This window comes from Erinaceus europaeus, chromosome 17 (genome assembly GCF_950295315.1).
Source record: "Erinaceus europaeus chromosome 17, mEriEur2.1, whole genome shotgun sequence".
Taxonomy (NCBI): domain Eukaryota; kingdom Metazoa; phylum Chordata; class Mammalia; order Eulipotyphla; family Erinaceidae; genus Erinaceus; species Erinaceus europaeus.
In genome coordinates this window covers 64,247,875-64,260,010 of record NC_080178.1, presented here as the reverse complement: position 1 = coordinate 64,260,010, position 12,136 = coordinate 64,247,875, and the positions used below count along the sequence as shown (strand labels likewise).

The 12,136-nt window shown below is 54.3% G+C and overlaps 1 protein-coding gene across 2 annotated transcripts in view; it reads right to left on the bottom strand.

The window, feature by feature from the left end:
* Positions 1–9,978, bottom strand: part of PDE2A (phosphodiesterase 2A) — a 102,421-nt gene extending 92,443 nt beyond the window's left edge. The window contains exon 1 of one of the 2 annotated variants that reach the window (XM_007527495.3): positions 9,743–9,978. In XM_007527495.3, coding sequence (XP_007527557.2) covers positions 9,743–9,813 — 71 coding nt within the window. In that variant the 5' untranslated portion in view covers positions 9,814–9,978. The remainder of the gene's footprint in view (positions 1–9,742) is intronic. The other variant, XM_060176889.1, reaches the window with a different exon arrangement.
* Positions 9,979–12,136: the final 2,158 nt, after the last annotated feature.

Below are 12,136 nucleotides of genomic sequence, written 5' to 3'. Positions count from 1 at the left end.
CCAGTTCTGAGCATGTACAGTGGCCTGTCCCTGTCTGCGTGCTGTGGTCTGCACGTGGTCTTTGTGTCTGCTCCGCTTTCCTGTGTTCTGTGTTTGTCTGCCCAAGCCTGGACACAGGCTCCTCAGCTGGTGGTGGGGGCAGTGGGGAGCCAGAGTCAGGGGGTGCTAGAGCTGAATGCACTTACTTGTGCACAATAGCACCTAAATGCTTGTCAAGCACTTGGCTGTGCTGGAGATGCTAATTAATGCTGGTAATGAGTCAGCAGCCTGAGGCTGAGGGGAGGGTGGTGCTCAAAGTGGGTCCTCAGGCAGCTCTTCCTCTAGCCCCCAGCTGAGCCCCAGAAGCCCCCAGCACCTGGACAGAACCTCCTCACTGACTTCTGTCCCCTGGAAGCCCAAAGCCTGGCATCTGGAGAGCACAAAAGACATGAGCTCACTCTAGGCTGGAGCTTTCAAAAGTGAGGAACCTTCACCAACAGTGGGCAGGTCATAGAGCCATTAGAAGCTATGGCGGTGACCCCACTTTGTTTGTGGGGGGCAGAGACAGGTACTGGGGGCAGAGGAGCTGCACAGGCAAGACATGGCAGGGAGGGATGGTGGGAAGGAGGGCCTGGAGTGGTCATATCTCCTGCATCAACAGGGGGGGACACTGGGGCTGAGGGTGAGCATGGCTGAGGCCGTCACTCACTCCTCTGGTGTGTCCCCACTGTCATGTCCGCAGAGGCTCTGGTCTAGCTTTACTCAGACTTGGGGATCCACACCACTCTCCTTACCTGGCCCTGCAATTAATTCACTCAGAGCCCCTGGAACCCACAGCTAACCATAGGCTGAGCAGGCTCCTCCCACCCAGTGTCTCTGGGACCCTCCTCTACCTTTCTCTTCACTCCCAACATTCCCTCCAGCCTAGGATCCCCCCCCCCATCCTGCCACCCTTAGGTGCCTGTGCTCACACTTTACTTTCTGTCTCTTCCACCTGCAACTCTCCTGGTTTTGTATTTTTACTTTTGTTTTGGTTTTTCCAGTTTTGCTTTGAGCACTGTTCTGCCGTTTTACAGGGTGCCAGGGATCACACCGGGCGTTTCACCCATGCAAGGTATGCACTCTACCACTGAGCCTCCCAGCCCTTAAATTGGTTTTTGTTTTTTGCCACCAGGGATTGCAGATATTTCCACTGCTTCTCTCCCTCTCTCTCTCCCTCCCCCTTTTTCTTCTCTCTTTTTTTTTCCCAGGCAAAGGATGAGAGAGACAGAGAAGGAAAGAGAGAAAAACGACATCAAAGTAATGTCCATTTCATGAAGCTCCCCCTTTTGCATAGAGCTCCCAAATAGTGGCTGTGGGCTCAAACCCAGGTCCTTACGCATGGTAAAGTCAGTGCTTTGCCAGGTGAGTCATCTCCTCATCTCCTCTCCCTTTCATTTTCAAAAAAAATTATTGATATACTAGTATGACGCAAAGAGGGAAGTAGGTAGAGACAGAGATAAAGAGAACATGAGCAGAGAGAGAACCGGAGTATCACTGTGGTGTATGCAATGCCAGGGACCGAACTCAGGACCCTACACACAAGTCCAATGCACTACCTACTCGCCTCCTCCTGGTCTGCTGCCGCTTGTTTTTCAAGGCTCATCCCTGTGTCCTTTCCTTAGGGAGGCATCCTGATCAGAGGCCCCAGTCCAGATTTTCCTTCTTCCCTGCACTCACCCCACATACCTCACACCCCACAGCCAACTTCCCTGCTGAGGCTGGAGCCTTGTTGCAGCCTCTTAATGACCCCAGGCTGCCCAGCCCTGCTCACACCTGCCTGCCTGCCGCATTCACCCCTGTCTCACAGGGGCTCCCAGGCTTCCCAGCCTCATGCTGCTCCAGCTGTGTCTCTAGGACTCAGATGCTGTCAGAGTTAAGAGATACTATAGGGAAACCCTTGGATGTTGGAAGAGTAGAAGCCTAAATAAGAGTCTGGTTCAAAGAAGAGGAAGTTGGGACTTGTAGAGAAGGCCTTCCCCACTGCTGGGCTGTGCTCAGACTTCACAAGTTCCAGGAGGAGCCTCGCAGCAGGCAGAGGTCTGGGGGAAGCTTCAAAGGCAGCATCTGAGGCTAGGAGCAGTGGAGAGACCCAGGTGCAGGGGGGCTGGGGACCACAATCTGGGATTCTGAGCTGCCTGGCTGCTTTAAAAACTAGAGAGGGAGGCCTTCCAGGCCAGGCACAGCCCTCTCCCCTCTGCCCTGGATCCTGCTGTGGGACCCTGGGTTAATCACTGCTTTTCTCTGGACTTCAGTATTCGCAGTTATACAAGAGGACTTGGCTGGGAGTCTCAGAGGCTCTCTAGTGGGGCACAAATGGGGTCATTAAGAGTTCCCCAGTATAGGGCCCTGGTAGATAGCATAATGGTTGTGCAAAAGACTTTCACCCCTAAAGCTCTGAGATTCTACCTTTAATCCCCAGCACAACTATGACACAGAGCTAAGCAATGCTCTGGTTAGAAAAGAAAGAAAAAAATCTTATCATGAGAATGAAACCATGACCCCTCTCAGCCAAGTTTAGCATCTCCCCCCTCATAGAACGTGGTCCTGACTGGCCCAACCTGGACTCACTGACTGGGGGGACCCCAGAGGGCCCAGAGGCAAGCCAGCCCCACACTGGACAGCACCTTTAGCCCAAGACCACAGACATTTTGTCTCTCCTTTTAGTCAAGTAGGACTCTGTCCATGCTGGGCCAGCAGGGCAGGTGTGTGTGTGTGTGTGTGTGTGTGTGTGTGTTACACATGCTTATTCAGCCAGGCCTTCACACTTGAACATGGACACATGCATACACACACAGCTTTACAGAGTACATGTACATAACATGTTATACACAAACACAGACATGTAACCACTTACCAATAACCAGGTATAAAAGGGTCAGTCACCTGTGCACATATGTGACTGTGTTCTCACTTTCATACAAACACCAACACACTTGCCCTCACGCAGTCAGACCCATATCTACACGGGCACAACTGGAAGCTCACATTCAGGCAGAAACACAAATAAACAAGCACCACCCCATCTCAGTAGCAAGCAAATCATCATTTGATCAAAACCCAGATCCCAACTGTGACATCGTTCTAAATCTATTTCCAGTTCCAAGCCTGATCCAGAACCGTGTGTGAGGTGTCCTGCCCGAGCCCATCCTTCTACCCAATATGTCTGCTCCTGCACACAGGGCCCAGCCTCTCCTCCTTGCTATACTGTTTTAGTGGGACCCTCTCACCCCAAGCCCAGCAGAGAGCGAGACTGATGAGCTGTTTTCTCTCATCTCTGATCTCTGCTTCTTATCCAGTCTTTTCCTTTCCCTGCCGCCCTTCAAAACTAAGCTCCCGGCTCAGACTGCATAGGACAGCGACCCCTGCTGGAAGCACACGGCACTACACCACAGCTCTAAGGTAGACTCATCACTCCTCTGGACAGGGTGGAGAGGTAGCAAGGTCCTGCACCTGCTGAAGCCCCGGTGAACCGTAGCAGGAGACCCACATGCTTAGCCTGAGTCAGGACTCAGGGGTTTGGCTTGAGTGTCTCATCCCTGGGAGCCTGGTCTTTGCCTTTGGGTCTTTGCTCAGCTGCCCCCTGAGGTATCTTTTTATTTTATTTTATTTTAGATTTTATTGATTAATGAGAAACATAGGAGGAGAGAGAAAGAACCAGACATCACTCTGGCACATGTGCTGCCAGGGATCGAACTCAGGACCTCATGCCTGAGAGTCCAAAGCTTTATCACTGTGCCAACTCCCAGACCACTCCCACCTGAGGTATCTTACCCCTGACTTGAGTCATGCATCTCATGCCTGTTTTCAAGGTCTGGCCTCTGCCACCTGCAGCAGCAATCCATGGGAACAAGGAACAGACAGGTGCTGGAGCAGGCAGAACTAGCTTCCCGGCCTTGTGCTCTCAGCCACTGAGTGAATCGCTCTTTTCAACTTATTTCCCAACTCTGATGCTGCTTCTTCATCCAGAAAGCAGCATTCTCTTGGGTTTGTGGTGAGGATTAAATGAGATCATAGATGCAAAAACAATGTTCTGGATGCTGTAAGCTTCTGTGTGAATGCGTGAAGAGTCATAATTATGGCTTAATCCTTTTATCCATGTCCCCACCTGCACACTTGTCCCCACAAGCAAACAGAGCAAGCTGGGGGATCCCTGAGGAAAGAGGTCAAGGCTACTTCACCTGTGGGCCCTGTACCCCTCCCCCAGCACCCACTAAGGCCTGCCCTGTGCCAGCCTCAGCAGCTGGGGATGGATTTGGATTCAAGGAGGCAATACTACGAGCACAGCACTTCCTGCAAAATCATGCCTGACTGCAACTCACAGAATGAATCACAGAGGGCTGTGGGAGTGGCCAGAGGCTCAACCTCTCATCAAGTCCTTCCCTCCCTTGTACTCTCTGGGGACTAGTCCTAGAAGGAGAGAGGCAGCCTGGGGGGTGGGAGGTGGGCAGGGGAGAGTGGTCACCCATGTCCCCTGGGGCCCCTCCACGGAGTATCTGCACTTCCCACCACCAAGGCTCCATTTCAGAACTCCTTCTTTCTCCCACGCGCTGACAGCTTCTGGGCTCCTAGTGCTGGTCTCTCCCCCTCAAGCCCCCCACCGAATCTTTTCTTTCTAAAAGTGTAGGTGAGTGTGGGTGGTTTGTGATGGCGGAAAGTAACCTTTGGAAGCACCTGCTGCATGTGTGATGCTAAACTCTCCACTTCCAGATTCTCCAGTCATTCTGCCAAGGAAGCAGGATGATTCCCACTCACTCTTCACTTGAGGCTTGGAGAAGCTAAGGACCACACAGCTCCTGCGCTGGGGTACTGAAGTGGGGTCCTATGCCTCTCTTTTCTATTTAATCCTCAAGGTTCAGCCCCAGTACTCAGGACTCTGGCAGTCCTGGGGGGGTGTCTGACTTAAATCCTTCCTGCAGTGTGAACCCCAGGGTGTCCTGTTTGGGGGCAGGGCAGTGAGAAGGGTGACTTTAGAGACTTGGAGAAGTGGGTCACCTCACTGGGGACCTGGGCAGCTGAACAATGGGAGATAAATGTGTTGAAAACAGCCCAGTTGCTAAATATACCTGCTTCCCCAGAGAATGGGGTGCTGACAGGGAGCCTGTGGCCCCCACCCTGGAGGTCACAACTGGACAAGCCAAGAACACCCAGGGCCAAAGGCTACTCCGACCATAGCTCCCAACTGGGGTAGAGAAGGGGGGGAGGGGCGATGCCTTCTCTTTGCAGCCAGAGCTGCCAGGCCCCATCCAGACGATCTGCACATTCTTTTGCATTCATTTACATGCCACCTTCTGGAAGGGACTCATATTCCCCAGACTGTGCCTCTCCCAGGTGGTCACGGTATCCGCTTTTTCTCTGAACACCCCGTCCTCAAGCAAGGAGTAACCCTTAGGCAGGTCCTCTTAAGGGGCACAGGAGAGGCCAACACACATCAAGGCTGTTGGGTGTTCCACCCTGGCATCTGAGAGTGACCTCAACTCTCACTCCTCTCCTGCGCTCTCTGCCCACCCCCATACCCCTGTGCTCAGGCCTCTCTGAACCCCTCCAGTCCTCACAAAGCCTTGCCTGCCCTCACTCACCCCCCAGCTTTACAGGAGGCAGTCCCTCTCCGGGAGCTGGCCCTCACTTCTGCTGCAGGCAGCTCTTCTTCCCCCGTTCAGCCCCAACAGCCCCTCTTACACTGACCAGGTCCTGCAGAGACCAGTGGTAATCCTGGGCTTGCCTTGGTGTGACCTTTGGCTCCATCTATTTTGCCACAGAACAGCAGTGCTTGGTGGGGCGGCAGCCCAGTAAACAGCTAGGGAATGGATGGATGGGTGAATGAATGAATGAATGAATGAATGAATGAATGAATTTGGATCACTCTCAACCATTCTAGGCTCCCTCTTCCTGGATGACCTCATTCCCCTGCAGAAAGAGCAGGGATGGCAAGTGCCCCTATCCCCATCCTGTCTGGGGGGACTGTCCCCTGTGCCCACAGCCACTGCACACAAGCGTCTGCCCTCACTCCTGCTTCCCCAGCACTCTTTCTGGAGTGGTGTCAGGGCTTTCCCATCTCAGTTTTCCCATCTGTAGTGGGAACAAAGGGAGCTCTGCTTTCCCTGCCCTCTGCCTAGGGTGTTCTACCACTCCTGGACCCAGCCTGAGGAGGAAGGACAGTGGCCTAGGATGGAGGGCAGGACTGCCAAGGCCAGGCCCAAGGGAAGAGGTACTCACGAAGGCAGGAAGATAGAGCATCCTGTCTCTGGGCTTGTATGAGCAGGGGCTGGAGGGAGGAGCTAGCCCAGATGCCTGGCCCTATGCCCCGAGTAGGGTGGGGAAGCTCCTGCATTTGGGGATCGCCTTGGCTGCTGGGATGAGTTGCTCATACATCAGGGACATCCCAGGGGAAGACAGGCTCAGCACCACTACTGCCTCTGGGAGCCACCAGAGACACTTCAGGGCAGGACATAGGGCCAGAGAGAGGGGGAACCAGGGAGGGCATCCTGGGAGAGGCGTCCTATTTAAAACACCTTCCCAGTTCCCCAGCCCCATAAAGAAAATGCCCACTTTGCCTGGCATTTGGGGCTCTACAGAACCTGGCTGCTTCTGTCCTGTCCTTCTCCCCTGGGCCTTCTCCCTCAAGATCCAGCTTCAATGTCCCTTCCCCTGAAGCCCTGGCTTTGTGGGGGTGCCCACAGTTCTGGGCCACCCTCTGGCCAGCACTGCTTACACTATGGGGTTGCAGCTGTCCACTTCAGCCTCCTACAGCAGTTTGGACACCCCTGAGAGCAGGACTGTGGTCAGTGTCCCCCTTCTGTCCCCAGTGACCCCATCCAGTGGACACCTGTTGGGCCGGGGATCCCTGTGGAGTGAAGGAATGAATGCAGGAATGAGTGCAGCCTGCAGGAATGGGTAGATGGCCAAGGCCTAGCAGAAGCCTGGAGAGTGTGTACCTGCCAGTCCCTAGAGCAGCACTGGGGGGAGCCTCCCAGTCCATTAAGACTCTGCCTCCCCCATTTGGCCAGATCCCAGCCAAGCCATCAGCACTCCCCAGGGACTGGAGGCTGGAGTGGGAAGAGGGAAGAGTGGCTGGCAGGCAGGGGCCTGGGGGTGCAAGGCAGCACGAAGGTTAACCCTCACTAAACCATGCCAGGTCAGCTTGGGCAGCCAGAGGTCTTGGGTGGCCTGGGGAAGAGATGCTGATGGAAGCCAGGAAGGGTGACAAAGCCATGGCCTCTGCATCCCTGTCTGAGCAAAAGGGGCTCTGCCCCCTTTAGTCCCTGCATGCCAGCTACAAACTCCAGCCTCCAGGCATCCTGCCCCCTAGGCAGGATCCTGGGAGCTTTTTAAAAATATATTTTATTTATTTTTATATTTTATTTATTTATTTTCCCTTTTGTTGCCCTTGTTGTTTTTTATTGGTATTGTAGTTATTATTATTGTTATTGATGTCATCGTTGTTGGATAGGACAGAGAGAAATGGAGAGAGGGGAAGAGAAAGATAGACACCTGCAGACCTGCTTCACCGCCTGTACCCCCCTGCAGGTGGGGAGCTGGGGGCTCGAGCCGGGATCCTCACATCGGACCTTGTGCTTTGTGCCACATGCGCTTAACCCTCTGTGCTACCGCCCTGACTCCCCACTGGAGCTTTTAAAAAGCTTTTTCTTCCCAACACCCTGACCCTCTGAAGCTCATTACTGTTCCCAACCTGTCACTTTTGAAACCCCCTTTCCCAGGCTCTTGTCCACATCCTCCAACCTCAGTCTTCAGAGAGTTCTTGGTCTCACCTGCCCTATGACCCATCAGCCCTGTAGTTCACATGCTTGGTGCTTTGTTTGCCACCAGGGCTGTCTCTGGGGTTCAGTGCCTGAGTGACATATGTACTGCTCCCTGTGGCACACTCCCTCTCTTCCTCTCTCTCCTTTCTTTCTTTCTTTCTTTCTTTCTTTCTTTCTTTCTCTCTTTCTTTCTTCCCCGTTGTTGTTGATAGAAACAGAGATAAATTGAGAGGGAAGGGGAAAATAGGGAGGGAGAGCGAAAGAGAGACGCCTGTAGCACTATTTCACCACTAGAAACTCCCTGTGCAGGTGTGGATCTGGGGTTTGAACCTGGGTGCTTGTGTATGGTAATGTGCTCAATTGGGTGTGCTGCCACCCGGCCTCCCACCTGTGATCTCACAAATATCTGCCCACGAGCTCTCTCAGCCATCTTTCCCAGTTCAGTTCTGATAGCGCCACCGAGGCAGCTGTGTCCCTGCACTGCAGAAAACCTGCCTGGATGCTCTGGGACTCAGGATAAAGCCCCAGGGGCCTGGAGCTCCCAGTCCTGCTGACCTCTTCCTCCTCCTCACAGCTCCTCGTGGCTTCAGTCACCCAGTCACCCCCACTCAGACCTGTGTGTAACCACCCCCACCTGTTAGCTAGCTCCTCATCTCTCTGTTGAATTATTCTTTAGCCATTTTGTTTAGGCAATTAGGAGGCCCCCGAGGGCAGCACCATGATTGCTGGTTTCTTCTGTTTCACCCCACAGGGTGTAGAAGGAACTGTCCTGGGCTCACTGAGAAGCTCACACATTCAGCCACTCTTGCCCTGCCCTGGGGATCATGGGGTCCCAGCTGAGTCCTCACTCCCTTTGGAAAGGATACAGTCAAACCCTCACACTCAGAAGAACAGACACACACACACACACTGGAGCATAAGAACACCATGACTGCATACCTGCAGCAGCATGCTGACATGCATAGACAGCCACGTGCACACAGCAGCACCAGCACTCATGCACCAACAAAGACATACGCAGACAGGGCTGCACAGAGCCAAGCAACACACTCAGCCTCGAGTCAGGGTTTTACAGACAGTGCACACGTCAGCATGCATGCCAACGCACACACTCCCACACACCAACCTGCCCTGACTGGCTACTGTGCCCAGCCACCAAGGACCCCAGAACTGCGCAGGCCCCTCTGCACTCACGGGGTCCTGTGCACCCCACAAATACACACACACGCTCTCATGAAGTCTGGCACAGCTTAAACACACACAGCTTGCTTGCAGGTTTCCTCAGTGGCCCTAAGGCAGAGGAGGGGCACCCCGCCAATGCCCCTACACACACCCCTGCACGTGGGTGCACATGTGGATGGTGCACAGGGAACTTCTTCCAGCCCCACACATGGCTCGCTCTGGGATAGGTGTTTTGGGTAAAGTTGCACCAGCTAGCAGCTCTGAACCTGAATCTGAACCCCAGTCCCACACCAGGCACCTACTCCAGACTGTCCTGTGTGTCTGTGTGTGTGTGTGTGTGGGGCTCACTCAGCTGTGTTAATGCATTCTTGCTCATGCACTCCCCTCCTCACCACTGGAGCCCAGGACACAATCCTCTCCCAGGCCCTGAATCAGTCTAGCTCTGGCCCTAGCACTCTCTGGAACTCCCTTGCATATCCCCTCCCCCAGCCCCAACCCCCAAGGGATAATTTAGGTTCATTACTGACCCCACTCCCACCTGCCAGCCCTTTCTAGGGGGCTCCACCCCAGCCAGGCACCCCCCACGCTGCACAACCTCCCTCCAGGCTACAGCTCTGCAACCAGGCGCTGGGCTGGGAGCTGGATCGATCTTCCCACGTGGCTCAGCTCCACTCCGACCCCAGCTCCTTCATGGGACTCCCAGGACCTTCCATGGTACCTCCTGCAGTGACTTACCCAGGCCCGTCCCCCCCACCCCCCACCCCACCCTGGAGGGTACTCACTGCTCAGCCGGTCGCGCTGCCGGGTACTGCTGGCTCCTGCAGAGGATGGAGTGGCCACATGCCTGCCCCATCGCTCCTCATCATCTGCCTCCCCAGCCAGACTAAGGTGGCACCTTGCCCTGTCCACCCTGCCCAGGGCCCCAAGGCAGAGTGCCTGGCCCTGCAGGCACAGGGAACAAGAGTAGCGATCTGTCCCCCACTCAGCCTGGACTCAAAGCCTGATCCAGTCCCACTACCCGGCCGCTCCCGCCCTCCCCACCCGCCTGCCTGCCTCTCCGCCTCTCCCACTGCCACAGCCTCTGCTGCTAGGCTGGCTCTGGGAGGAGACTGGAGCAGGTCTGATAATGCAGAAGGGGGAGGGAGGAGGGAGGAGGTACAGAGAGGCCCAGACAGAGAGGGAGAGAGGGAGGGAGAGGAAGCCAGAGACTCTGACTGGGAGAGAGGAAAAGACAGATACACACAGAGGGAGAGATGGAGAGGATCAGACAGGCAAAGGGAGAGAAACACATGAAGGAGAGGAAAGCGGGATTAGAGCCCCGGAAAGACCAAGATGGGAATAAAAAGAAATCACAGAGACATGGGCACACACACACACACACACACACACACACACACACACACACGAGGGGGGGGAATGAGAGAGAAGATGGAAATAGAAAAAAAGATGCAGAGAGAGTGGAGTTGCTTATAAAATCACCCAGCAAAGAGGATGAGGGATCTTCTGTCTTCATGGGCTCTTCTTGGAAACGGAGTTTGAAGGTGGGCTCTAGACCCTGTTTCATCACAGGGGCCCCAGAGCCAGACCTCCAGGCAGAAGTGGCTGCTACCTGCTCTGGGTCCCTCCCCCTCTAGGATTTCAAGCTTTGGCTGTGTATGGGTCTGAGTACAGAGACCAGTGGGAGGGAGGGGGGTTTGTTGGTGGTCTTTGTAGGAGCTTGTCAGAGTCCACTTCTTTTAAAAAAAATTTTAATTACCTTTTTATTATTGGATAGAGATGCCAGAAATCAAGAGGGAAAGGGGAGATAGAGAGGGAAAGAGACAGAGAAACACGAGTGCTTCACCACTCGCAAAGCTTTCCCCCCTGCAGCTGGGGACTGGGGGCTAGAACCCGGGTCCTTGTGCATTATAATGTGTGCACTCAACCGGGTGTGCCATCACCCGGCCCCTCAGAGCCCACTTCTTTCTGGCTTTCCTCAGTTGGAACTCTGAAGGTCCTGATACTGGAGCATGGACTTCAGCCAGGAGCTATGGGTACCTAGCTTGCACTCCAGCACCTTCCTCTTCTCGGGTATGGACATAAGGTGAAGCCTTCTGTGCCTCTGCCCTGCCACCCCCCCAGACATGCTCTCTATCATGAAGCCTTAACCTGAGAGAACAGGGTGATTCTGGCAATGGAACAGGCAGGGAGCTGACTCCACAGACCTCTTGTTGCACACAGGGGAGAAAATAAAGTCCAGACTCAAGGCAGGAGACAGGAGTTCAAGTCCTGGCTCCCCCATTAACTTCCTAACATTCCCAAAGCCTTACCATGAGCCAGCCTCATCAGTTCAGGCTGTTCTTGACCCTAGAGAAGCACACAGGTGAGAGGTGGGGGGAGGCGTATGGGCTGTGACGGGGGGAGCATGGGGTCTGGGAAGCCCAGGAAGCCCCTGACTCTGCCAACAGATGGGGAGCATTTGTGGAAGTGAGGATATGAACTGAATCTTTACAGATTAGGAGGGATGGCCCAGCAGGTAGTGGAAGGCAAGACTTGCAAAAGTGAGCTTCTGAGGTCACATCCTAACATCACATGCACTAGAATAAGACTCTGGCTCTCTCTCTCTCATAAATAAATAAATATTTTAATTAAATCTTTCAAATAAGGTAAGGAGGGGATCCCAGTGGGGTTTATTCCAGACTAGAACTACATGGAGCCCTCACCAGTAACCCCACCTTTCGGAGCCGTGGGGAGATCATTGCTGTCACCCACACCAGAGCCCAGGCAGGAAAGCCCACACAGCAAGCAGAGTGGAAACTTGACTCATGCTAAGGGCTGGGGGGAGGGGGGGGCTCAGTGATGGGCTGAGCAAGACGGCGGCTGAGCTAATGCAGAGAATCCACCCAGCATGGGTGTTATAGAATGCACTGTCTCATGCCTTGAGGGATGTGCAGGAAGAAAATACCTGTGAGCTTGCCCTCCCCACCGTGGCCCCCAAAGGTAGACTTTTCGCTCTCTGAACACTCTAGGAAAACTATCTTGTCACCAGGGGGAACAAGGTCCAGGCTGACCCTAAACCATCGGGGCCAGCTTTCTCAGACTGACCGGCTCCCCCGGTCTTCTGCTTCATGCCTATGGGCTCAGGAAGTCAAGACCCTGGGCCACGCCCCCCCCCCTCAGGCTTCCCAGCACCTCTT